General features: G+C 37.6%; 3 protein-coding genes across 4 annotated transcripts; 2 read left to right on the forward strand and 1 right to left on the reverse strand.

The window, feature by feature from the left end:
- The first annotated feature begins 3,846 nt into the window (after positions 1 to 3,846).
- On the forward strand, positions 3,847 to 8,214 carry LOC133707214 (receptor-like cytoplasmic kinase 176). Its single transcript, XM_062132769.1, has 6 exons — positions 3,847 to 4,185; positions 4,295 to 4,725; positions 4,986 to 5,121; positions 5,271 to 5,404; positions 5,489 to 5,612; positions 7,499 to 8,214. The coding sequence occupies exons 1-6, from the start codon at positions 4,113 to 4,115 to the stop codon at positions 7,945 to 7,947; spliced, it is 1,347 nt and encodes a 448-aa protein (XP_061988753.1). The 5' UTR covers positions 3,847 to 4,112; the 3' UTR covers positions 7,948 to 8,214.
- A 1,130-nt stretch (positions 8,215 to 9,344) lies between these two features.
- Positions 9,345 to 9,973, forward strand: LOC133744646 (protein FAR1-RELATED SEQUENCE 5-like). Its single transcript, XM_062172718.1, has 2 exons — positions 9,345 to 9,534; positions 9,675 to 9,973. Exons 1-2 carry the CDS (start codon positions 9,345 to 9,347, stop codon positions 9,971 to 9,973), a joined length of 489 nt encoding a protein of 162 aa, XP_062028702.1.
- Positions 9,974 to 19,423: 9,450 nt separating this feature from the next.
- LOC133745392 (protein SENSITIVITY TO RED LIGHT REDUCED 1) lies at positions 19,424 to 24,706 on the reverse strand. Of its 2 annotated transcripts, none has more exons than XM_062173450.1 (3): positions 24,634 to 24,706; positions 22,792 to 22,843; positions 19,424 to 20,550 (listed from the first exon to the last, which is right to left on the reverse strand). In XM_062173450.1, the coding sequence occupies exon 3, from the start codon at positions 20,480 to 20,482 to the stop codon at positions 19,640 to 19,642; it is 843 nt and encodes a 280-aa protein (XP_062029434.1). In that variant the 5' UTR covers positions 20,483 to 20,550; positions 22,792 to 22,843; positions 24,634 to 24,706; the 3' UTR covers positions 19,424 to 19,639. The 2 variants fall into 2 exon arrangements, with proteins under 2 accessions (XP_062029434.1, XP_062029435.1); XM_062173451.1 differs by having other exon boundaries at positions 19,424 to 20,584.
- Between the last annotated feature and the right edge of the window lie 758 nt (positions 24,707 to 25,464).

Below are 25,464 nucleotides of genomic sequence, written 5' to 3' on the forward strand. Positions count from 1 at the left end.
GTTCTCCACCAAAATTAGTGAAATGCGTATTACCTGGACTAATGCGTTTTACCTACAATCATAAATTATTTAAGTAACATGTTCATTCTCATCCAAAGAAATGGAGTAGATTAAATTAAGCTTAATGCTATTCTACCTATCTGATAATAAAAAAGAACCCACATCATGCATGACCACATCTTAGAATAACCATCTTTACATCTTCTGACTTATGTAGCATTGCATGCTTTCAAGAATTTCTTCCAGTCTTGGACAATATTTTTTGTTAAAATGGGACCCCAAATCCCAATCACCATTATCACCACTATCACCACCAAGAAAACAAGAAGCAGAAGAAGGAAGCAAGCTGGGTCAAGGTTCATTCTATCTGGATCCAGCTGCACTTTTGATCCTTTCCCAGGTTGACTGCAAATTTGTTCTAGAAATCAAACTATATATATTGGCTAGTTTCTACTTTCTACGTCTAATGTTTGTTTATAAATTACGAGGTTTTACTTTACTCCCACAAGCTTCTGTCCTTATATGAGCACACCAAGAAAAGTAGAAAAAATTATGGTCAACATAACAACGCCATTTGGCTGCTACTTTTTACTCGTCATTATAGTAAATGTGTTCATACTGAACTTTTTTGGTCGGCAGGAATGTTTTGTCGCAGCATCACGTACATTATGTTATCTTTAAAATAGCATTCTTTTGTTTTCTTAACTTATTTTAATCTAACTCGAAAAATAACACGACTTTCGAATATGATGAAAAATAGTGATGTTGAATTGACTCTAAAGTGGACATAATTATAAATTCACCCGCCAAACACTAATACATCCTCTTGCCAAAAAAAGAAAAAACACTAATACATCCATTGGCGAATAGGTGCCTGGTTTTGATACTATGGGCATGTTTAACTTAGAAAAATTACAATAAACATTATAATTTGCTTCTGAGGGGCGGGTCAGAAAAGGTAATTAGCAAAGTAAATTTATATTTTACATAGAAAGAGCGTAAATAGGAAGAACATCTAAGTGGACATATATCAAGAAATTAGGGTTGTAAATGGGTCGTGTCGTATCGGGTTCGTGTTGTGTCAAGGTATTAAACTTGTCGCAATAAAACTCAACTCATTTAGTAATCATTTTAAAAATGTAAACTCAAACTCAACCTATTTATTAAACGAGTGACCCACGATGACCAACCTAACTGTTTAATAAACAGGTCACGCCGGGTTCAATTTGGTGACCTATTTAAACCGTAAACATGTAACCATTTGAACCATTTAACATACTTTATTGAAAAAAAAAATGCATGAAATGTTCAAATAATAGAACATAACTTCACCAATGGATTCATTTAAGACATTGAAACACTATATATGTTTAAAGTTTTAATAGGTCATGTATGTAAGTTATATACAACAATATCATATTTTTTCAATAATTGGTTATAGGGGTTCATTTTGTGTTGGCAAGTTAACATGCAAAGGACCTGCTTTTTAATCGTGTGAGTTCAACCCACTTTATTTCGTGTGAGTTTTGAGCCATGTTTGTTATTGGGTCAATATCGCAATTGACAATCCTACAAGAAATAATCGAGTCTTCTTTCTAGCTTGAAAAAGTTGAGACTGCTGTCAAGAGTCGAACGGCCAATAAGTTAGATGTCTTTGTAGGGCGCTACAATGGACATGGTTGCAACTTGCAAGTAAAGCAAGCCCAAAATTACCTTTACGAATTGAATTGCAGCAAAATCTTATACAGAAGAGCTCAAGAGTCGGTCGCTTCACTAGCTGGTTATGGAAGAGAATCTACTTTTTTGACCTAGCTGCTTGGTTTAGTTCCACAACTAGGATATTAATCGCACAAAAGGCTTAGGAAGCACATTTAACATTATCGAGGGTGGCAGCCAGTACTAGTGATGATTCTAGTCTCAACACATGCAAACGTCATGCTCGAAGATTGTCTATGCACGGTGAAGTACAGAGAATTAATTTCAAGAAAGTGAAATCGCAACTACTGTTGATGATACTTGATCAAACAAAAATCTTACCTAGCATGGCGAGTCTATCACCTGGAATTCAGTCATCCAGGTCCTGAGCGTCGGAAGTTTGAAGGTAAGGGACTTTGACTCCGAGGCTGGATATATATGGTTAGTACAAGAGAGTGAAATCCACACTCCCCATTTTACAATCCACACTCTTTATTTATTTATTTTTGGTTGAAATTTTGATAAGGAGACAAAATTCAAGTCACTAAAGACAAAATTTATGTTACTAAAAAATGAAAAATAGAGTGTAGATTGTAAAATGAGGAGTGAATTTCACTGCTCTTAGTACATTACTGCCTAAATATCTGTTTTTCTTTTAATCGATGGTTTTAGGCGTTTGAAAGTCGGAGTCTTAATAGACTCTTGACATTTCAACGCACCCTACAAAGTGTGGGTCGAAAAGTCAAGGATGTTCGTGTGTAACCACATTCTAGCACGAACAATAACCTTAATTTTTTTAGTAAAATAATGTAGAATAACGAAGGATCTCAAATTAAAAAATGATAAAATAAACTACAAATTAAGCGATGGAAAAATGATTAATCGATGGTTTTTAGAGAGTTTGAAAGTCCGAGTCATAGTGGATTCTTGACATTTCAACACGCCCGACAAAGCGTGGGTCGAAAAGTTAAGGATGTTTGTGTGTAATCACGTTCTCCCACTAATAATAACCTTAATTTTTTTAGTAAAAGTATGTAGAATAACGAAGGGTCTCACATTGTAAAGGTCATGGATCCGATTCTCACTGACATATGTAATAGTGGGTGGGTTAAGGGTTTTTTATTTTTTCTTAATAATTATTCTATATAAGTGAGAATCGAACTCATAACCTTAATCATATTGTAAAAGTTATAGGTTTGATTCTCACTCATATTAAAAAAATGATAAAATAAACTACAGAATATAAGTTCGTTTATTAATAATTGCATTGATATTTTTTTTCCAAAAAATCTCACTCCTAATGACAATATTAGCATTCTAATGATAAGTGACAAGTCATGAAGCTATGCTATTCCAAAAGTGGTAGATTGTACATCCCGATCACATTCCGAGCCTTCTCGATCTACTAGGGCTTAACTTTTGATGTACTTCTAAAACATGTGCTAGCTCCGGCTTAAACATTAAATGAAATATGGCTTTGCTTTTGAAAAGATCTCCATCTCAATCTCAAGTGAATCTCAAATCAGTCCACTGTACCCAACTTAGAGCAAGTTCACCCGTTGGGTCACCGGGTCACCTACTATTCACTGCTTTTTAGTGTATATTTTCATTCTCTGGGTCACGAAATACACTGTGCCCATGACCCAGGGCACGAAATACACTGTGCAGGTCACCATGGTGACCCAGAGCACTGTACAGGGTGACCTAGGGCACGAAATACACTGTGCTCGTGACCCAGATGGTGAAATTAACACTAAAAAGCAGTGAATAGTGGGTGACCTGGTGACCCAATGGGTGAACTTGCTCTTAGGGATAGTAGCTTGCTCTTTCTTCCGGGTCTTAATGGATAAGCAATTAACAAGCAAAGTTTGATTTTAATAGTTGTGCTAAATTATCATAAATTTATTATACCCAGATATTTAATATGTATACATAACTATGCATGAGGTTCACGATTGAATGAGCCCGTCAACGGGGCCAACAGCTGCAAGAAAATGCTACGTGATTGGTCTGCACTTATCATTTTGTCCATGATTCGCTAACATGAGCTTTCACTATTAATATTCTATGTTTCCCAACTTCCTCCTAAATAATTTAGCACAAATTTTGGGCTGGAAAGAGTAGCAATTAGACGACACAATCAAGAGTGAGAGGAATAAGTCCAAGTCACAAAAGTCCCATATTCCCATATAAGATGGTAGGCTATAGTCCTATTTGTCTATGCCCTTAGTTAAGCTTCTCCTGCTTGGCTATTTCTTGGTTCTTTCTCCTCCCTTTTCCAGGAACCTTGGTGAATCACATCATATAATATCTGCGTCTATCCGAATATGCCTAACTAGTTAGACTTCAGAAACGTACTGCAGAATACAGATCGACTGAACGATCGACTAGTGCTAGCTGTGATCGATATCATCGCGATGGGAAACTGTTTTGGAGCTCGTGTGAACAATCATACCAGCCTACCCTCCACTAAGGCGCTTAGCCCGCCTGGTATATACTCGATCACTTTCTAATTTGTTTATATTTTTGGAGACCTTCTTGGGTACATGCATGTTTTAAAGTTTGATCGACTGTTCGTGTGTTAATTAACTATACGCAGAAACAATGTTAGACATTAAAGGCAGCAAAAAAGATGGATTAGAAGCTGGAAGAAGAAGAATGATCGACTCCAAGAATGAGAGCAGTGAAATAGTGATCCCGAGAATTACTAGTGTTAAAGATCGTCAGAGAGCTGTAGCTGAGGAGAATAAGAAAAACTCAGAAACGGAAACTCATAAGCTTCCATGTCCGGATCCAAGTACTACCGGAAGGATCGTGAAGCCCAACTTGAAAGAGTTTACGTTTGCGGCGTTGAAGAAGGCGACCCGAGACTTTAAACCGGACACGATTCTTGGGGAGGGAGGTTTTGGGAGGGTTTTCAAGGGGTGGGTGGACGAGAACACGTACGCGCCGTCTAGGGCAGGCATCGGTATGGCCGTCGCCGTCAAGAAATCCAACCCTGATAGCTTTCAAGGCCAGCAAGAATGGGAGGTAATGAGTTTGAGTTTATATAATTTATTCTCATCATCTCATGTCATTTCATGTGTAGAATTTCCTGGGTAGTTAGGCTCTTGCCGGCCAAGCAACAATTTCAAAATATAAAGAATTAGATATGATGATCATGATCATATGGTTTTTCAAACAATAAAATAGTAGCTAGTTTAGAGGGATCCTATAACTGTAGAAGTCTCAGTTCCCGGTGTCTAGTAAATTTGATTACTGAATTAGTTGATATAAATTAATTTGTGCAGGCGGAGGTCAATTTCTTGGGGAAGTATTTGCATCCAAACGTTGTTAGGTTATTGGGATATTGTTGCGAGGAAGATCAATTTCTGCTTGTGTACGAGTATATGCAGAAAGGAAGCTTGGAAAACCATCTCTTCAGAAGTAAGCTAGCTACTTAATTAATTAGCTACGTACATTAACTAAATGTCAATTTAGAAACATGTGCATCGATCTTAATTAATTGAATGGATTACATGCACAGAATAAAAGTTTTCATTAATTTTTTTAGGGTTGTTTTTCACTTAATGCAGAAGGTCAAGAACCACTTTCATGGGATTTAAGGCTTAAAATAGCAATCGGAGCTGCGCGAGGTCTTGCATTCTTGCACACCTCTGAAAAAGTAATCTACCGCGACTTCAAGGCCTCCAATATTTTGCTGGATCCGGTAAGTACCATTCTCAACTTGACTCTTATTTAACGATGTTGAGAGAAATACCGTTGCACTCATATATAGTCTATTGTTTTCCAGGACTACAATGCAAAACTTTCAGATTTCGGGTTGGCAAAGCTCGGACCAATAAATGGAAACTCGCACGTAACAACACGTATCATTGGTACTTATGGCTACGCAGCTCCGGAATATGTCGCAACCGGTAATATACCTGCAATTTCCATAGATAAGATTTCTCATATTATCATGCATTATGCATATCTTAACCCTAAGTTGCTTCCATACAAAATGTGATTTTTTTTAGATTGTACGTATCTCATGTGCTCTATAAATACAATTCTATTTTCATAGGCAATAAAGTAAGCCACTTGTATAATATTTGTTTAACCTAACAAATCATCCACAACTATCTTACTGAAATTTAATAAGTCGGAAGGCGAACGTTTTTAAGGTTACAAAGGAGATATATGATACTTTATTTTAGTCGAAAATGTTCTTTTATTAGGCTATTTCCACTTCTTTTTGCTTTCCTTGATCAATCTTTATTACCTGTTGTTTATAATGAAATCTTTTTAATGCAAAAAAAAATAAATAAAAAAAAAAAAAAATCTATACATATAAGTTGGATTTTAGGTTTCCCTAGCTATATCAATCCACTAATCCACTATCTATCTATATTTCAAATAATATCAACTTAAAACTTTATTTTTTTTGAAAGAAAATAAAAACTTACAATGAGAAATCACGACTAATACTCCTGCCCTGTTGATCGAAATGAAACATTAGAATAATAATCAACATAAAACTTTATTTTTTTTGAAAGAAAATAAAAACTTACAATGAGAAATCACAACTAATACTCCCGCCCTGTTGATCAAAATGAAACATTGGAATAATAATCAACATAAAACTTTATTTTTTTTTTTTAAAGAAAATAAAAACTTACAATGAGAAATCACGACTAATACTCCCGCCCTGTTGATCGAAATGAAACATTGGAAACACAGATAGGGGCAAGCAATTAAACCAAATAGAAACATTATTAGACTTATGCCCAAGAGGGACAAATTGATAAGCAATAAAATTGACATCTCTATGTGGTCGTTGTAGCTGATATGCTCCACTAGTGCAACTTGCAAATAGCGAATCATACACGAATATTTCATTGACAATTGATTTTCTTGTGCAATGGTGTACTAGTCCAGGAAATTGAAAGATATTTAAAGATATAAGACACCAATCCATGCCAAAAAATCTCGCTATATATACATGGTGGATGGCTCCTAATTAATTATATGTCCGCGTACTAATCCACATATTAAGCTTTTTATAAATCAATGGTATAACTAAAGAACCTTAATCATAGAACTTTGGAACTTCACAGATAGTTTTTTTTTTTTTTTTTTTTTTGAAAAACTTCACAGATAGTTAATAAGGGGGTTTACTTTTTATATTTTACAAACTGTTTAAACCCTAAACTTGCCATTAAGGAATGTTACATGCAATTTGAGCAATTTGACCTTTTCTTTGGCCATAAAGCACTCAATAAGCAGTTTGGACTTGCAACAAATTAACTTATTTATTATTTTGTAATGAGTCAATACAATGAACAATTCTTTTTTCAGTTTAATTTGGAACCATATATATCGACAGAAGAAGTCCTTTGATTTTTTTTGTTAATGAATTCCTTTGATAGTTAAGTCGACTAGGTGGCTGGTCATTTCAACTACACCAATCACTTTTCTGTGCAGTACGCCAATTATAGGTCAAGAGAGACTTGACTAATTAATTTCATGCAAATGCCAAAAGAAAAAAAAAATCATTTTTATTCATTTTGGACACTCCAAGAAGGCTTGGTCAATACTAGACTAAATATATTTTTGGGTCAATAATATAGACTTTCCACATAAAGTAATCAAATATGATCTTGTGGACTTGGCCGGTAATCACAAAAAAAGTATTGTTTTCACATTTTTGCCGAAAAAAAATTCCTGCATTTTGACTTTATCCTTACTTCTAGTAGTCGAGACATATAGATATCAAGAAATTGTCATCAATTGACTAATTAGCCTCATATTTTTTATGCAGGACATCTGTACGTAAAAAGCGACGTGTACGGTTTCGGCGTGGTGTTACTGGAGATGTTGACCGGACGACGAGCTCTCGACACTAACAAACCGGCCGGTGAGACCAATTTGGTGGAGTGGGCGAGGCCTTCTCTTCTTAAGAAAAAAGAGCTGAAGAAGATGATGGACCCAAAGCTTGGAGATCAATACTCTATAAAAGGTGCACACCAAGCAGCTGAGCTTATTTACAAGTGCCTAGAATCTGATCCAAAAGACAGGCCATCCATGGTAGAAGTATTGGCAGTTCTAGAGAGGGTCAATGCCGTTAAGGAGAAACCAAAAGGCACAAAACTTAATGTCAGAAGACAAGAAGGAAGTTCAGCACGCCAACACCAATTCACAAGTCACAAGTCTCCAATTCACCAAAAGAATGGTGGCAATGGTGTAACTTCTCAAGCTCGGCCACACTAGTAGTTCATTCTTATGGCACAGCGTCAGAAATAGTCATTGTAGTTTTGGGTAATTGTCAATGTATCTTTCAGGAGGTAGATAAGTTTTCAATTAATAACGCCTTTACGGTGAAGATAGATTCTAGCAATTTGTGTCCAAATGTCCAAATTTGGTTGCTAGCTCCAGCACTCTGTATATGATTGTTTACTATGGTATTGTTGTTAACCTTAGAGACGATTGCTATACTTTGTAGTTTGTTATATAGTCTTCATTGACATTCTATTTTTTTTATGAGAAGACGTACAACAATATATTACGACTAAAAATTACACATATTATACTCGTATTTCTAATTCAGCTAGATCTTCGAATCAAGAAAGCTCAAGGTGGTGGTGGGGGATTGGTAACGGTGCCTCGCTGAGAGATGGTTTGATGGTAAAAGTTCTAGTTGATTCGTGAAGTTTCTGATAATATTCATATAATTATAAAACCTTAAAGTTTGTATAGTTTGGACTGAGATGTTAGGACATGAAGATTATTAGATCATCCTCTCCTAATCTTTTGTTTTTTAAAGAGGATCAAAGGGTTTCACTCCTGCCCCCATGGTGACTCGAACCCATGACTTCGTACATAGGTAGTGGGTGCTCTAACCACTGAGCTAACACCACTTCTTCCTCTCCTAATCTTCTTATCTTCCTAACCTACCTAATCTTTTAACACCAAACTGACACATGTCCAAACTTACACCCAATGGCCTACAATAAATTTAGGTTTTTTTATCTCCATTATTATTTGAGTTCAGGTTGCCGCATGATTGGTTTTGTTTCCCTCGCTTTCTCCCTTCTCCGTCTTTTGTTCCCTGGCGCTCTTGATGAAGTAGAAACACACGAGTCTTCAGTCGTGAAATTCAATGGATACATGCAGAGAGATCTAATCAAAATTTCAGAACTTTAGCTTTGATTCTTCTATCTATCTCACTTTCCCTGCATTCCATTACGACATGTAAGTGTAATCCCCTTTTATTTTGGGTTTTCTTTTCTGAACTCTCTTCATATTGTGTGTTTTAGAGTTTAGGAACTCTATATTTGCTATTGACAAAGAGGAATTCTTTGCTTCATTATTACAGAAAAAAAGGACCCAAAATGCAATTTTCATTCAAGTTTCGATCTATTCATGTATCAATTGTCTTTCGTATATTGATATCAAACCATAACAAAGCATCAAGGCGATCTTATTCTTGTAACTTTTTATTTTTTTTGGGACTGATTCTTGTATCTGTAGTTGCATTGAATTTGGCCTTGCTTAGTAAAGTGAAAATTAAGTATGAGAGGGTAGGGGACAAATTTTTTTGCTATATTGGTTGTGTTCTCTGTATTGATTGTATCTTTTCAGTTGACTGTACAAGGAATTGGTTGCAGATGGATAATGCATTGGGTGCAACAGATGTTAATGTAGAGAATTTTGATTTTGATTTGGAATTGGATTGGAAACCAAGAAAAGGAATGGAGTTTGATTCTGAACAAGCAACTTATGACTTCTACAATAGATATGGAGGAAAAGAGGGGTTTAGTATTAGAAGGGAGAGTCATGCTAAGAATAAGAAAACCGGTGAAATCACTTCAAGAGTATTTGTTTGATGTAAGGAAGGTATTAATTCGATCCAAAGATAAGAGGGATTACATGATTAGAAAATCCAGAGCAGAGACACGAACAGGTTGCCATGCTGAACTTTGTATTAAATTGAATAGGGAGAACAATAAGTTCTTTGTTACCCATTTTTGATGAAGAGCACAATCATCCTCTTGTGGTGAAAGAATGTTCCCACATGCTTCCTTCGCAACGGAAAGTACAAGACTGTCAAGGCATTGATATAGACTTAACACACGATTCTGGAATTGGTGTCACGTCTCTATATGAGTTGATGGGTAAGCAAGCAGGTGGAAGAGATGTTGTTGGGTATACAAAACAAGATGTGAAAAATTACCTTAGATCAAAGAGACAAAGAAGCTTGGAGTATGGAGAAGCTGGATATATTATGAAGGATTAATTCCAGTTTACCTACCTGAACTTTCACCCATTCTTCATGTTAGTCCCTGAACTTCCAATTTCATCAAGACTACCCCTGAACTCCCAATTTCCATCAGCCGTGTCCAATTTTCAAAGCTCCGTCCAATTTGAACGTTAAGTGATGACGTGGCAGGAGATGGAATTGCTAAATTCCTATACTACCCCTTGTCAAAGAAAAAAATGAAAAAAACAAAAAAAAAAAACTCTTCAATTTTCTTGGTATGCCTAAGCCGCACAACCTTAAGGTTAACACTGTTGTACATCTTCTCAAAGGTGAAAACCATGGCCGATCTAGACAAGCTTAAGATTTCAATTTCTAGATTATTTTGCCTCTCATGCCCATGCCATGTTAATCACGGTTGGGTTCTTTGAACTTAATTTGCTGCTAAGACTACATAAATTTCTTTTGACTTCGTCAACATGAATTTAGATTCCAACATGAACTCAGATGTCAACATGATCCCAGATTCTAACAAGAACCCAGATTTTATACAATTCCATTAGCAAAATCAATTCAAAGCAACCAAACGATATAAAAATAGAGCAACCCACTCCTAGAACAATCACAATGAAGACAACCCGGATGAAAATTCAATCCCTTTTGAAGCTGGAATTGAATCTGAGCCACAACCAAAATCTCCATTGCAAAAAGTAAAACCAGATTGACCCACAGTATGAAATATACCAAATCAGAGGAGCTTAATCAGTATACCTTGAGGCTCTCTACCACTCTGGAAACCATTTCGTGCTCGAGCCCGGCGTAAGTGCTCTTTTGATCACAGTGATGAATCAAGGTGCAATGACCAAAGTAAATCGATCTAGTACTCTGCCTTTTTGGACTGAGACGTCAAGGAGAGTTGGGCATCCTCGACCAAATCGTGCACGTCTGAAATCGTTGTTGACAAGCGGAGGTTTTGGCGTGATGGCGGTGAAGCAAGGAGGTGTGCCTCGTTTTGCAGGGATAGCGGCGCAAAGCTCTGAGTTCCGATCTATGGTCGGGGTTTTGGGGCTTTGGTCTTTCGTGCAATCCTTACCGAAGTGCAGAGCCAAGAGCTCCGGCGACGGTGCGTGCTTGGGTTTTCCGGCGTCGGTTCGTGATCAAACTTCTAGGTTTTGAGGTTCTAATTAATCTAAACATGTTGCTGATGAAGGTGTGTTGAAGAGATGACTGGAAATCGACGAAGGTCGCCTAGTACCACGGCGGAACTGTGATGTCTTCGCGTGGTGGCTGCAGGCGGTGTACTCCAAGGGCTAAGACAGGGTGTCAGCAATCCTTGCCCTCCGATCACTATCGACCTCTGCCAACCCCCGCATCCCATTCGTCAATCTCCTCACCTCCTGAATCCTAACCTTCTAGATTGTCGGCCACGCCATCCCCACCATCCATTCTCTCACCGAGGCCTTCATTGTTAGAATCGTGAACCCATTCAACTTTCTTTTCTTTTTCCTTCAGAATCGCCATTTTGGGTTTAGAGTTTTTCAGTGAGGGGGTGGAGGGAGGTGAAATGGAAATCGAGGTTAGATCAGGTCAGAGAGGAGAGAGAAGAGGTCGAAGTGGGATTGAAGGAAGAAGAAGTTATATTTTTTTGTTCTGATATTTTTTTGTCTTGAAATGACCATTTTAGCCCTTACAGTGGGCCCTGGCATCAGATTTAACGTTCAAATTGGACGGAGTTTTGAAAATTGGACACGGCTGATGGAAATTGGGAGTTCAGGGGTAGTCTTGATGAAATTGGAAGTTCAGGGACTAACATGAAGAATGGGTGAAAGTTCAGGTGGGTAAACTGGAATTAATCCTATTATGAAATATTTTTCAGACCAAACATTGGAAAACCCTTCATTCTACCATGGGCCGGCAGCAATACTGATTTCAAATCTCAGCTTTCCCATATGCAACAATGGAATTCGGTGGATGAGTTTATCACTGAATTCACAAAACTCTCGTGTCGAGCTCCGGAGTGGTCCGATGAGCAACTCTTACCTATCTTCCTCGGCTGTTTGAAACCCGAGATACGGCACGATGTGATGGCCATGGAGCCATGCTCCTTATCCCACGCTCACCGCCTTGCACGGCGTTACGAAGCTAAGGTCAAGGACCTCCACGCTGCCACAAGCCGACCTTTCCGCCTCCAACCTTGGTCGTACAGTAGACCAGTAGGTGGTCCACCCCACACCCCATTTCCAGCTATGAGTCATGGTCCCACCCCAACAACCCAGCCCCCAAATTCAAATCTTGTCTCCACTGGTCGCCCTGCAGGTCCTTACAGACGATATTCCACGGCAGAGCAACGTGATTGATACGCTCAAAGCAAGCGCATAATTTAACCCTGAAAAGATCGTTAGTAGTATAAGCAAATAGGGATCGTTCTATTCCGGGGATTGAGGGTACACCTGTCATTGTCAAACAATTAAACAATTAAAATTAAAACAAAGTATAATATTCACAAATGTATTCACAAAATATAAACATTTTACACGAAAAGGGGGGATTTTGTTTTTGGTTTTTTCGAAAATGAAACTAAGTTAACAAAAACAATTAAAATGCAAAAACATAAAAATACGAATGGAATGAAGGAACAAAGATCAAAACCGAAACTTATGATTAAAATTGATTCAAACCCTAATATTGTTCATCTAAGTCATGAGAAAGGAGTTGATCATGTGAAACATTCGAAAGCAAATGAATTCCCATTTTTTACTTTTCAATGCTAATTAACCTAAGCGAAAGCACCTAGATTAATCCTATCAAACATGCAATCAAACCCTAGAAAGCTAGTCAATCATGTCATGTTTAACGCATTACACATAGAGAAAGGCTATCAACTCAAGTGTACAACTTAGTATGGAAAAGTCCACCTAATTGCAATTCTCTTTAATTAAATTCGATCTTTGTACAAAACCTTTACTACTTTGATTCAAGTTTACACAAAACGAAAAGTCGATTTCATGTTCTTAAACCTAGCACCATTCATATTGAAACCCTAAGTGTTTGCAACCACATAAGATTAAAATACAAAAGTTATCTATAACGCAAATTTAATTAAACAAACCCACATAAGCAACTCTCGAATCACAATATATGAATCTGAAAATTCTCAATTAATCATAAAAATTCCAGAAATAATACTTTGTTCAAACATATATGTCAACTAGTTCATAACCAACGAAATTCAAAGCAAAGGTTACAAAGGAGAATAGGATTACACCGTGGATGAAGATGAGATGGATGATTCACGTTGTGGATTCTTGAAACTCGAAAGCAAGCTTCAAGGATGGCTATGGATGGAAGTGCTCACGGCTTCTCTTCTTCTTCTTTGGCCTTGCTTGAACTCGTGGAGATGACTAAACTTGAAACTAGAGGATGGAAAGGAAAATGGAAAGGAAATGGAGAGACAAAGAAAATGGAATGGATGAAGGAATGTCCTTTCTTCTTTGTTGTAGCCTCTATTTATAGGCTACCAAGCAAAACTATTTGGATTTAAACAAATGATGATATGTTAGGTTTGAGCATTTAAACATTAATGGAATTTATTAGGTTTGAATATTTAAACACTAATGGAATTTGTTAGGTTTGAATATTTAAACACTAATGGAATTTGTTAGGTTTGAGTCACTTTCTACTCATTTTTCCTTCAATTAATTCTCCACCAAGACTTCAGATTTTGCCCTTGACTTCTTCATATGAAATGATCCATCATGAGTGTAGATCATTCTGTAAAATTTTCAGAATTTATCTCCATGTGTTTGGGCCGGAATTTCTGCTGGACTCCTTACAGGTCCAGTTTTCCAGTTTTGCTTCTGCAGAAAATTGGGCTGACTGTTTGAAGGCCTTCCACTTCTTTTTGGCTCTTGCACTCTTCATAAGAAATGTTTCTTAGGATGTCTAGAATGGATCTGGAAGGTTTCAGCTCATTTGAAGTTCATTTGGTCAGGTGGTCGCTCCTTCTTCCTTGCTTGGCTTGGTTTCTCCTAGCCGGAGTAGGATAATGTGTAAAGTTGACCTTTTTAGTGCATTTCCATTTTTCTCCATCATTTTATGGACCTAACACTTATTTCATCATCATCTACTCCAATGTACCTAAAAATAAAAATTGAATTAAAAATCGATTCGTTAAGGAATTAACTAAGCAAAATGTGAGGAATTAACTATTAAAATACCACATTAAAATGCTCCTATCAGTGATAGAAGAGAAAAGGGCCTCTGTTACACATGTGATGAACCATATTCCAAATACCATGTCTGCAAAAAGCCTTTTCTAGCGATAATGGAAACACCTACTCTGACTACCGCAGAGGAACTGTTCGAATTTCATGACGCAGCCACCTCCTTGGATGAACCACCAACTGCCTCGGAAGAACTTCTTCCCTTACATGCCATCACTGATTCTGCAATTGGGGAAGTGATGCGCATAGATGGGTCCATACTAGACACACCTATCCGGGTCTTCATCGACTGTGGCTCAGCCTCTAATTTTCTAAATCCTATGATTGCTCACCGCCTAGGCCTCCAAATTCATCATGATTCGAAGCTCAATTTTACCTCTGCTTCTGGGCACCATCTACAACCAATGGGTACTGTGCATAACGTCACCGTAACGGTCCAATCCTTCACTTTCACAGATGATTTCCTCCTTCTTCTAGTGACAGGGTGTGACTTGGTGTTGGGTGCTAAGTGGCTTAATACACTGGGTTTTATTGGGTGGCCCTTCGCTAAAAGATAATGGTTTTCTTCGTAGATGGTCAGTGCTACACTCTCCATGGCCTTTCGGCTACTAACCGGAATCCTGATACTTCCGGTTTGCTCGCGTTGGTCCAAGCCGAGCAATCATCTTCTCTTCACCAAACCGGTCTCAAACACACCCAAGTCCACCCTTAGTGTGTCCAGGACCTCCTATCCTTGTTTGCTGATCTGACCTATTTCAACCCCTAACTGGGCTGCCCCCGAAACGGGCCATTGACCACAAAATTACCCTCTTGCCTAATGCTGGCCCAGTCAATGTCAGGCCTTACCTCTACGCCCATTCTAAAAAACGGAGCTAGAAACACAGGTTCAGGAAATGTTACAGGCCGGCTTGATAAGGCCCAGTTCAAGTCCCTATTCTTCACCAGTCCTGCTTGTGAAAAAGAAAGAAGGGACATAGAGGTTTTGCGTCGATTATAGAGGACTTAATGTCGTAACGGTCAAAGATCAATTCCCAATTCTGGTCGTCGATGAATTATTGGATGAACTCTATTGGGCTACATATTTTACCAAATTGGATCTTCAATCCGGATATCATCAAATAAGAATGCACGTAGAGGAGATTGAAAAAACGGCATTTCAGACACATGATGGCCACTTTGAATTCGTTGTTATGCCTTTCGGCCAAACGAACGCCCCTTCATCCTTTCAAGCCTTGATGAATCACATTTTCAAGCCACTACTCCGTAAGTTTGTGTTGGTTTTCTTTGATGACATCTTAATTTTTAGCTCTGATTTACTTACTCATCTTTCTCACATTAAACATGTATTTGAGTTATTGCGAGCTAACAATTTAAAGATCAAGCTGTCCAAATGTGCAATTGCTAAGACCCAAGTTGAATACTTAGGCCATGTGGTCAATGCCAAAGGAGTTGAAATGGACCCATCCAAGGTCATATGCATTACTGATTGGCCCAAACCCAAGTCGGTCAAGAGTCTTCGAGGGTTTCTTGGCTTGGCCGGATATTATAGGCATTTTGTGCCATACTTCGGTGTGATTACACAACCATTGACTGCAATGCTCAAAACTGATAATTTCACTGTAACCCAGCCTCAGAGCAAGCATTTGAACGCCTGAAACAGGCCATAGTCTCTACTCCGGTTTTAGCACTTCCAAATTTCACAAAACCATTTGTGGTTGAAACTGATGCTAGCATATCTGGAATCGGTGAAGTGTTGACCTAGGAGAAACACCCAATAGCCTTTCTCAGTAAGTCACTCTCTCCTAAACATCAAGCTATGTCCACTTATGATCGTGAGATGTTCGCAGTGATGTATGCCATTGACAAGTGGAGACCTTATCTTCTGGGCAATTCCTTCAAAATCCTTACTGACCATCAAACTTTGAAGCATTTGATGGATCAACAAATCTCAACTCCTGCGCAACACAAGTGGATAGCAAAATTACTAGGCTACAATTATACAATTGAGTACAAGGCAGGGAATACCCACACTGTACCAGACATACTTTCACGTCGACATAAGCTTTGTGCCATTCAAACGGTGTCCTCACCGGTCTATGACAGCATCCACCTTATTGACAGAGCTTGTCAACATGATCCTTCAACACAAGAAATCATCGAAGCACTCAAGGACGGCATCCCCACCAACAAGAATTTCAAACTCCACCAGGGAAGACTATTCTACAAGGATCGTATTTTTGTGCCTGAGTCATCAGAATGGCTTTTTAAACTCCTCACTTCAACCTGGACATTTTGGATATCTCAGAACACTCACACGTCTCTCTCGAAACTTTGCTTGGCCTGGAATGAGGAAAGATGTGAAATTGTATGTTTCTTCTTGTGACCAATGCCAGCGCCAAAAATATGAATCAATCCACCCACCTGGCCTATTGCAACCATTGCCAATTCCATATCACACTTGGGAAGACATTTCCATGGACTTCATCGAAGGGTTGCCGGATTCTCAAGGCTACAATGCGATCGTGGTTGTAGTTGATTGCCTATCCAAATATGCACACTTTGTGCCTGTGTCTCATCCCTTTATAGCCTCCCAAATAGTTGATGCCTTCATGAAGCACATCTTCAAACTCTATGGAATGTCTAAACGGATTGTGAGTGACCGTGAGCCTGTTTTCTTGAGCCATTTTTGGACTGCCTTTTTCAAACTACAAGGCACACAACTCTGCCATAGCTCTGCATATCACCCACAATCTGATGGCCAATCTGAAGTGGTTAATCGTTCTTTGGAACACTTTCTTCGCTGCTTCATGCTGGACAAGCCATCTACATGGAAAGAACTACTACACTGGGCCGAGTGGTGGAATAACACCACTTTCCACTCCATAATTCGAATGTCCCCCTTTGAAGCTCTCTATGGTCATCCTCCACCCTCAATTGAGAAATACCTTCCTGGTTCAACAAAGGTGAATGTTGTGGACTCCGCATTACAGAGCCGAGACCTTCTCCTCCAAAACCTCAAGTCTCACATGGCTGAAGCTCAAAACAAAATGAAACAAATTTATGATAAGGGCCACACCGAGAGAGAATTTAAGGAGGGAGATTGGGTCTTCTTGAAACTTCAACCTTACCGCCAGCGGTCATTACTCAAAAGAACATCCCACAAGCTGGCACCACGCTATTATGGCCCATTCCAAGTTGTGAAGAAGATCGGGACAGTGGCTTACCATTTTAACCTTCCACCATCTTCCAGACTACACCCGATGTTCCATGTTTCTTTGCTAAAGAAACACATTGGAGATGTCATCCTAGTGTCACCAACCCTGCCTCAATTTGAGAAAACTGGAGAAATTCAATGGCAGCCCCTCAAAGTACTAGACATGGGTACCAAGATTCAGAACAAGAAACGAATTACCACCTGGCTCATACAGTGGAAAGGCCTACGTGCAGAGGATGCAACCTGGGAAGATGCTCATGACATAGCTGCTCGATTTCCAGTTTTTTGCGCCTGAGGACAGGCTTGTTCTTAAGGAGGGGGCACTTGATAGAGCCTGCTACATTACACTTGTGGTCTATCATCACCTTAGCCCAATTACTAGTAGTAGTCCAGCCCAGCTGCTGAGAGTAGTTAGATATTTTAGCTCCCATGTGGTCCTAGTCTGCCAGCTATCTCTTTTGTCTGTTAGTTACAACAATTCGGATATGTATGGGAAGTTGGGAACCAAGCCATGGAGGCAGATATGAATGAAATGAATATGTTTTGAATTCCTTTTCTCTCTGCATTTCTCGTGTTCTTCACAGTGGAGCCCCAACAGATTCTGTCTCAATAGGACATTTATCATTACTACCTTGTGGTTTAGGTCCAAAATCAATTCAGTCCTTGAACTTCCAATTTCATCAAAAACACCCCTGCACTTTCAATTTTGATCTAATATATCCAATTTGTTAGTTTTCCGACAATTGAGTTATTTAACTTGTTAATGTGGCTCATATATGGCCTATGTTTTATGATGTGATGTCGAGGTGGTCTGCATAGTCAATTTAGGAGTGAGTCCTACTATTAAAAATAAATAGTTTTTCAACAAATAATCCAACTATAACTTGAACCCATAACAGAATATTAACGAATTGGATCTATTAGATCAAAATTGAAAGTGCAGGGGTATTTTTGATGAAATTAGAAGTCCAGGGACTGAATTGATTTTAGACCTAAACCACATGGTACTAACTAGTAATTAGCCCTATCATTAATAATGATACCAAAGTCTCAATAGTTTGCTCCTTCTTTTCAATTTTCCTCTAAGAGTAACTCCAACAGCTTCCCTATAATTTATATATAATATGGAAGCAAAAGTCAAAGTTTTAGCATCTTTTTCTTCTCCAACTCTAACAGATTTCCTATTTTGCAGCAATCTCTAAAATCTCCATATTCTTTCTTAAAATTTTAGAGATTGCTGTAAATATAGAAAATTTGGTTTTCTCTTTCCTCACTTTCCCTAAAATATAGATAGTTATAGGAAATCTGTTGGAGCAAAGAGACTCATTTTTCCCTAAAGTAGAGAAAAATCAAAATATGGGAAAGCTGTTGGAGTTGCTCTAAGTATATTTACCCTAAGTGAAATTTTGAGGTTCCACATTCCATTGAGAAGAGCAGCATTCTCAAAAGCAGCAATACCATCATTTTTTTTTTGGCGAAACAATACCATCATTTTGAAGCCAAGTAGCAGATTTCACTGAAAAAAATATCATTTGAGGTAGGACCCCCAATTAAAGAAAATCTTCTTGGTCTAAAATAGGGAGAGTAATGCTACTATTGTTTATTGTTTTAGTTCCAAGTGTGATGATAAAGAATTATTGATGAAGAAAGAATTTCACTATTGAGAATTATTGAAGAATATCCTGCAAATCACTATTGAGAATTTCACTATCAATAATTATTGAAGAATTTCACTAAACGTCGCATAATCACTTCATCAGGTACCAGGCAGCAAATTAATCTACCAATCTTGAATCCAAGGGTATCAAATAATTTACGATTGTAACATATGGGAATTGACCTAGAAACCATACTCTGTTTTTCAATTGAGATAATAAATTCTTTGAATCCCAACCAATTTCCTGCATTTCCTTTTTTCATCATCAATAATTCTCAAGGAAAAAAAACTTCGCATAACAAAATGATGAAATTCAAATACCTCGATTAATGGAAGGCAATAACCATCATCTTCAGATTGCTTAAGAAAGGCCTAAAAGAATCCAAAGCAGAACATTTTTGGAAAAAGATTACTCTGGATGGTAAATAGTAAAGTCCTTAAAAGTATGGCAATATCCTCATTAATCATTAAAAAAAAAATTACAATGTAATTGTCAGTACACAGGAACCAGCAGATGCACACACTACACCACAATAATAGCCTTCATCTGTAGGAAATTCTAATATGTTTCAACCATCAAAAAAAATCTCAAACCCGTCAGGAATTTGTGATCAGCAATTGCTCAACTGCAGCTCTGTTTCAAGGACAGGGCTGAAAAATTGCCAACTTGAATCATGAAAAGCACCAAAATAATCATCTGAAACTGTCTCGATACTAAATTCATTTGTGAATCTTTGGACAGCCAGGATATAGTTGGTGGAGTGAATGATAGGCGAGTTCTTGAACTCTAACAGATGCTGCTCATATGTCTGAAAGCTATTCCCAAACAATACTATACAATTCAACTGCCGCACTCCCCAATTCGCTTGTAAAAGATTATCATATAACTCAGCCTCACAATGTGGCATGAAAAACATCGTTGGTTTTTTAACCTCACGCCGACCTTGCTCATTAATAGATAACACAGAGCAACCAAGAGCATCCAAAACCCGAGATTCTGTGGAAGAAAGTATAGGATCAAACACCTCTATATCTCCAATCCAATTGAACCTTCTTTTCAGCAAGATGGCGAGGCTCAACTGCAATCGAGGGGATTCATATGATTCAATGCTGCCTATGCCGTATATTACCATCTTCATCTTCAACTCGGAACTCAAAACTCTATGGAAGCAATTCATCATCTCTGGAGTTTGCATTTGATCCAGCAAGGTAAGATAGAATTGAGAAAGCTCCAATTTCTTCATACAGATCTGTATCTTCTGCATCAATTTTGATTCTCGAACAAAATTGATTTCAATATCAGTTGGAGCCCAAGTTTGTTGTTGTTGCTGTTTCTCTACAAGACTTTTCAGTATGGGAGGATTTCTTCTTTGTCTTCCACGACGAGATGAAACAACTGTCCAGTCTCCATTTAATGTACCTGGAGCAACGAGAGTCTTTGCAGAAGATGCCATTGCAATACAATAATTCTTCTGACAATTGTTTGCAAAGCCTAAACAACTGGTCTAGGCAATACAAAGAGCTGTCACAATTTGTGGAGAGAAACCACATAAGGACTGATGCAAGGGACAAATTCAGATTACAATATAACATATATACAAGTTCATTCAAGTGTTAAGCACCAAATAAAAAGTGCTTTTTATTAAAGAATATTGAAGCAAATAATGAAAATGAGCTGCATACATATGAGGAAGTTGAAAGCCACACACATAATGAAAATGTGCTGCAAACAGAATATGAAAATAAAAAAGTTGAGAATTGTATATCAGTTAGAACAACAGTAAGGAACCATACTATCTGAAAAAGACGGCCAAGCTAAAGATAACCTACAAAGTGTGCAGAAAGGGATTGTCTGTAAGGTGTAAGAATGTAAGATTAGGTAAATGACATTTTTATGGAGCTATATTTGGTTATTTTATTAACAGGGCACTGCTTTGCCTGAAAGATTATGATAAACATAGCATTTATGTTCTAAAAGTGATACCCACAGCAGAGTAAGCATCTCTTTAAGAAAAGACCAGGAAATCACATATCATGATTTCAGAAAAGAAAGAATGCAGAAATCTATAAATGCAGCAGTCGTCCCAGGTCAGCACCAATCTGTTTGGAGAGCTTTAGAAACTATTTTTCATGTCTTATGCTAACTCATCAGAATGTGAAGAACTACTGTACTAGAGAATAAGGAAATCTTTACTGATGGTTGGGCTAACCTAAACTCATATCAAAATCTGAACTGATAAGGACACCCAAACTCATATCAAAATCTTTGAAGTGAAAATTGATTCCAACAATGGGATTGAACTGAGAAAGCTACATATGCCATAGAGCATCATTAAGATAATGCGCACAGAAACTCTATGAATGTAACCCCTCCCAGGCTTAGCCTGCTCTTACTTAAAGGCAATCACCATACCCACCACTAATAGTCATTAGCACCTTGTGAAAAGTAACTAGCACTTTTAGTTTCAAGAAGCTCTTGTCGATAGACCAACCATGTTTTGTATATAAACAACAAGGATGACTGTTCCAGACATAACTCGGCCAAAATACATGAGAAATTTAGCTGGGTATATATAAACCAGGGAATGGCTCTTTATGTTCAAAATTGGCCATCAAATGCACATAAATATCTCAGTCTCACTATTTAATTCAGCCAAAAAGTAATCACTGAAATGAGAAATTTAGTTTCTATAAACCAGGAGGGCATGTTCTTACTGTCAAGAATTGGCCATCATATGAAAACTATGAATGTCAAGAAAAAGAAGTTACAATTACAAATTGCTGTTATGGGCCACTACAGTTTTGTTTCATGCTTCTCTTTATGAACTAAATTTGCTAGATAAAAATTTAGTTAACCACGAACATCAAGAAATTTACCACCAGTTCTCAAATGGGCACCGCTTCCCTCATAAACTAGAAGTGTCCCAAAGAAACCCTAGAACCCTAACCTAATTCCTGAACAGGACCAATTCAGCGCCAATCAGAGAGACAGAATTCACACCTATCCAATAGAGAGGGAGACATTTGAACCTCGCATTGGCAAGCATTACTGAGATTGAGCTTTACTGAAGGAGACAATCCTGGTGCACGAATTGGATGCTTCCGCTACAAGCACATGGGTACCAGATTGGGTTCTGAAGAGACATCGGGGTTGATGGAGAGAGAGGCCGGAGCAGTGGGACAGAAGCCTTCCGGAGAAGGAATTTAAGGCATCAACAAAGAGGAAGAGGCGGAGGCGCTGCCGAGGGTTTTGCAGACGGATGAGAGAGAATTTAGGAAGAGAGAGGAGGGGTTGAGGTGTGGTGAGGTGTGAAGTTTAACTTCTGAGATAGGCTTTTCTTTTTTTTTACAAGGAGGTAAGTCGATTTTTGGCCAAAATTTTTGGAGCACTGAAATTGCAGACCAGGCGTGCATTGCCAACACGCCTTACATTTTATTACAAGTATTGAGTTTTACGGCGTGCGTTGCAAATACGCCTTTTTTTTTTTTTTTAAGTGCAAGATTTACATGCACGTCATAAATGATACTCGTTCACGACACGCATTTATTCACGTTGTGAATAATTAGTTTTCCTGTAGTGAGCATACAAAATAGTATTCCTCCTCCTATGGTCCTAACAAAGTAGTCTTCCTAATTTGGTTCCATTTATTCGTCAAATCATTATGTCACAGCTTCAGTACCAAAGGATGTAATACAAATGAAGATTGAATGATATCAAATATACTGACAACGCAAAAGAAATATAACTCATGTGTATGCTTACCATCAAATCTGTTACATATGGTACAGCTCCAATTCAACTCCACATCCAAGTCCTGTAACAACATGCAGCAAAATTAGTGTTCGCAACAAAAGGCTTTCCATGTCCACATCAATTCTTCCTAACTACTTCCAGTCCCTCTGACCACTCTATTTGTGATTCAAAAGATGATGCAGCTAACTCTGTGTGCTTAATATACGTAATATAGCCAAAGTTGCCTCCCAATATTAGGAAGAATTACCAATAATGCTCTAGATCGAAATAGCTATTGTCAAACTAAAATGATCAAAAGCCATCCAAAGTAATGAGAAAGCAGCTGTGTGGATGTTATGTTGAATATGTTTATAAAATTTACTAACTGAAAGGGAAGAATTTACAGTGTAGAAACACAAGAAATTAGATAGTAAAGATTTTTTTGGAAGGTTTATTCTAAATGGGTGCATGGAAATCTACACACACCGTGATCATGATAAAATACAAAAGAAACAAAGTAAAATAGCACAACAATAGCAACAATAAAAATTCAAAGAGCAATCCACAGTCAACAGTAGCCTATTAACTAGAGAACCCATCCACAACCAACACCATCTCAACTTGCAAAGAAGCATTCCAGAAAACATTAGAGTCAAAACCATCTGAATTTCCTTTTTTTTTTTTCTTTTATTAAGAAAAAAATCAAGTGGGAAACCGCCAAGTAACTGTTTAAATTGCTTGAAGATTTTGAGATGAGGTAACCTGCTTGATGTGGCAACGGCGTTGAGGGTGTTGCTTCACTAAGACGTCTGAGAGGGAGAGAGCTCAGCTCTCAGAGAGGCTTTGGAAGAAGGTGTAGAGGTTTAAGCATGACTGGCTTAAGAGAGAGGGTGATAACTGATAAGATACTAAGAATTGTAAAAGCAATTTTACTTTGTCTTCCTTTTGATTCCTCTAACCTTTAATAGTTTTTCGATCGGAGCTCATTCATAGGCAGACAAAGGCTTATTATCCCCTTTGGTACATTGGTATTGACCTAAGTGTTCAGTCTAGCTTTTAATATCCATTTTATTTTGGTCAAAACTCCAGGCACATCAGAATAACAATGACAAAATAATACAAAGACAAAAAAACCATTTTGCTCTGCTCTTGGCCTGTTGATTAATTTTCTCTTAAAAGAATCATATTGAGGAATGAAAAGGTATCACTGTGAAACAACAAAGTAGACATATGAGACACATTTCTATCATTGCAGTCTCTTAAAAGCAGAGAATACACAAGCTAAATGCTCCAAAAACAGAATATACACAAGTATTTCGAACTATCAAGTACATTTGAAATACTATCCCAGTCAGCATAACTCGCCTCATCTACCAACATTATTCCGACCCATTCATGTCAAGCAAAGAAACAGTTCTATAAAACCCACTTCCATTGCTGAAAAGCAAGCACTTCCACACAGGTTCAAAATACAAGACTACAAAATGGAACCGGTTCGAGTACATTTGATAAATAAAACTTTAGAAAGCCAATCCTCCAGAGAGAAGCACAAATAATGTTCATTCACTTCACCAAAATCAAGTAATTCGTTCAATTTTCTTGAGTTGAATTCAGACCCACATAGCACTTTTCGAATTCCAATACATAAGCAATCAAAAAAGCAAAGACTCGGCCAACTCAAGGTGGGATTGGGTAGTCCAATTACAGAAGAGAATACAAAACCAACAATTGCATACAGAAAAAAGAGGCACAAAAATAAACAAAAATTAGAGCAAACAAGATAATTGAAACGATTTACCCTACAGTTCGTGAAATTGAATCAAACATATAAAGAGAGACAGAGTAAACCCTACAGAGGAAGAAGAATGGTACCTGCAAATATTCTGCACTCTCAACTAATCGAAAGAGCAGACTGACAAGAAGGGAAGAAAAAGAGGAGTTTTTTTTAGTGAGGTTATGATGTAAATACTAACTTTTTGGAGGGTATTTTTGTCATATAAAAAATAACTGAACTGTATAAACTCGTCTTTTTTTTTTTTTTTTTCATCGAATAAATAAAATGAGTGGTTCTAGTTAGACCTCCTAATTTGCTATTTGCACCTCCCATCTCTATTTTTTTTTTTAACAAACTTCATATTTTGTCATTGTTTGTATTTTACTTTTTTTTTTTTATATACCTCCTACTATGATACGTGCAGTTTCTTTTAACATTAATTTTTTTTATATTTGTCCGGTAACTAACTATATACATAGAGAGGAGAGGAATGATTAATATATAACCACACTACTAACTTTTAAAGTCTAAACTCTATACATGGCGTGGTGGGTTATCGACAGGTTCGTCAAAAGGGATAAATACAGGCATACAACAGAGTATTTAATTGAGAACTACAAGTGCAATTGTGTTGGAGGATAGAAGAATGACCTAGCTGGAGGATAGAAGAATGACCTAGCTGGAGGATACGTTCTCAACCCAAAAACCCACAAAAATTTCTGGGTTCTTGCATAATTTAAAACCACCTACACATCTCAAGTGATGTAATCCACTCTTTACTCGTTCTTCTTTTCCTCTTAAATTTCTCATGGCTATGGAGTTATGAAGTGCATCACAAATTTTGAATAAAAACAAATAAAAACTCTATGATTCATATTTGTCAATTGGCTAAGAACAATTTCTCTTCCTTAGAGTGTTTTTAGAATAAT

This window comes from Rosa rugosa, chromosome 4, assembly GCF_958449725.1.
Source record: "Rosa rugosa chromosome 4, drRosRugo1.1, whole genome shotgun sequence".
NCBI lineage: Eukaryota > Viridiplantae > Streptophyta > Magnoliopsida > Rosales > Rosaceae > Rosa > Rosa rugosa.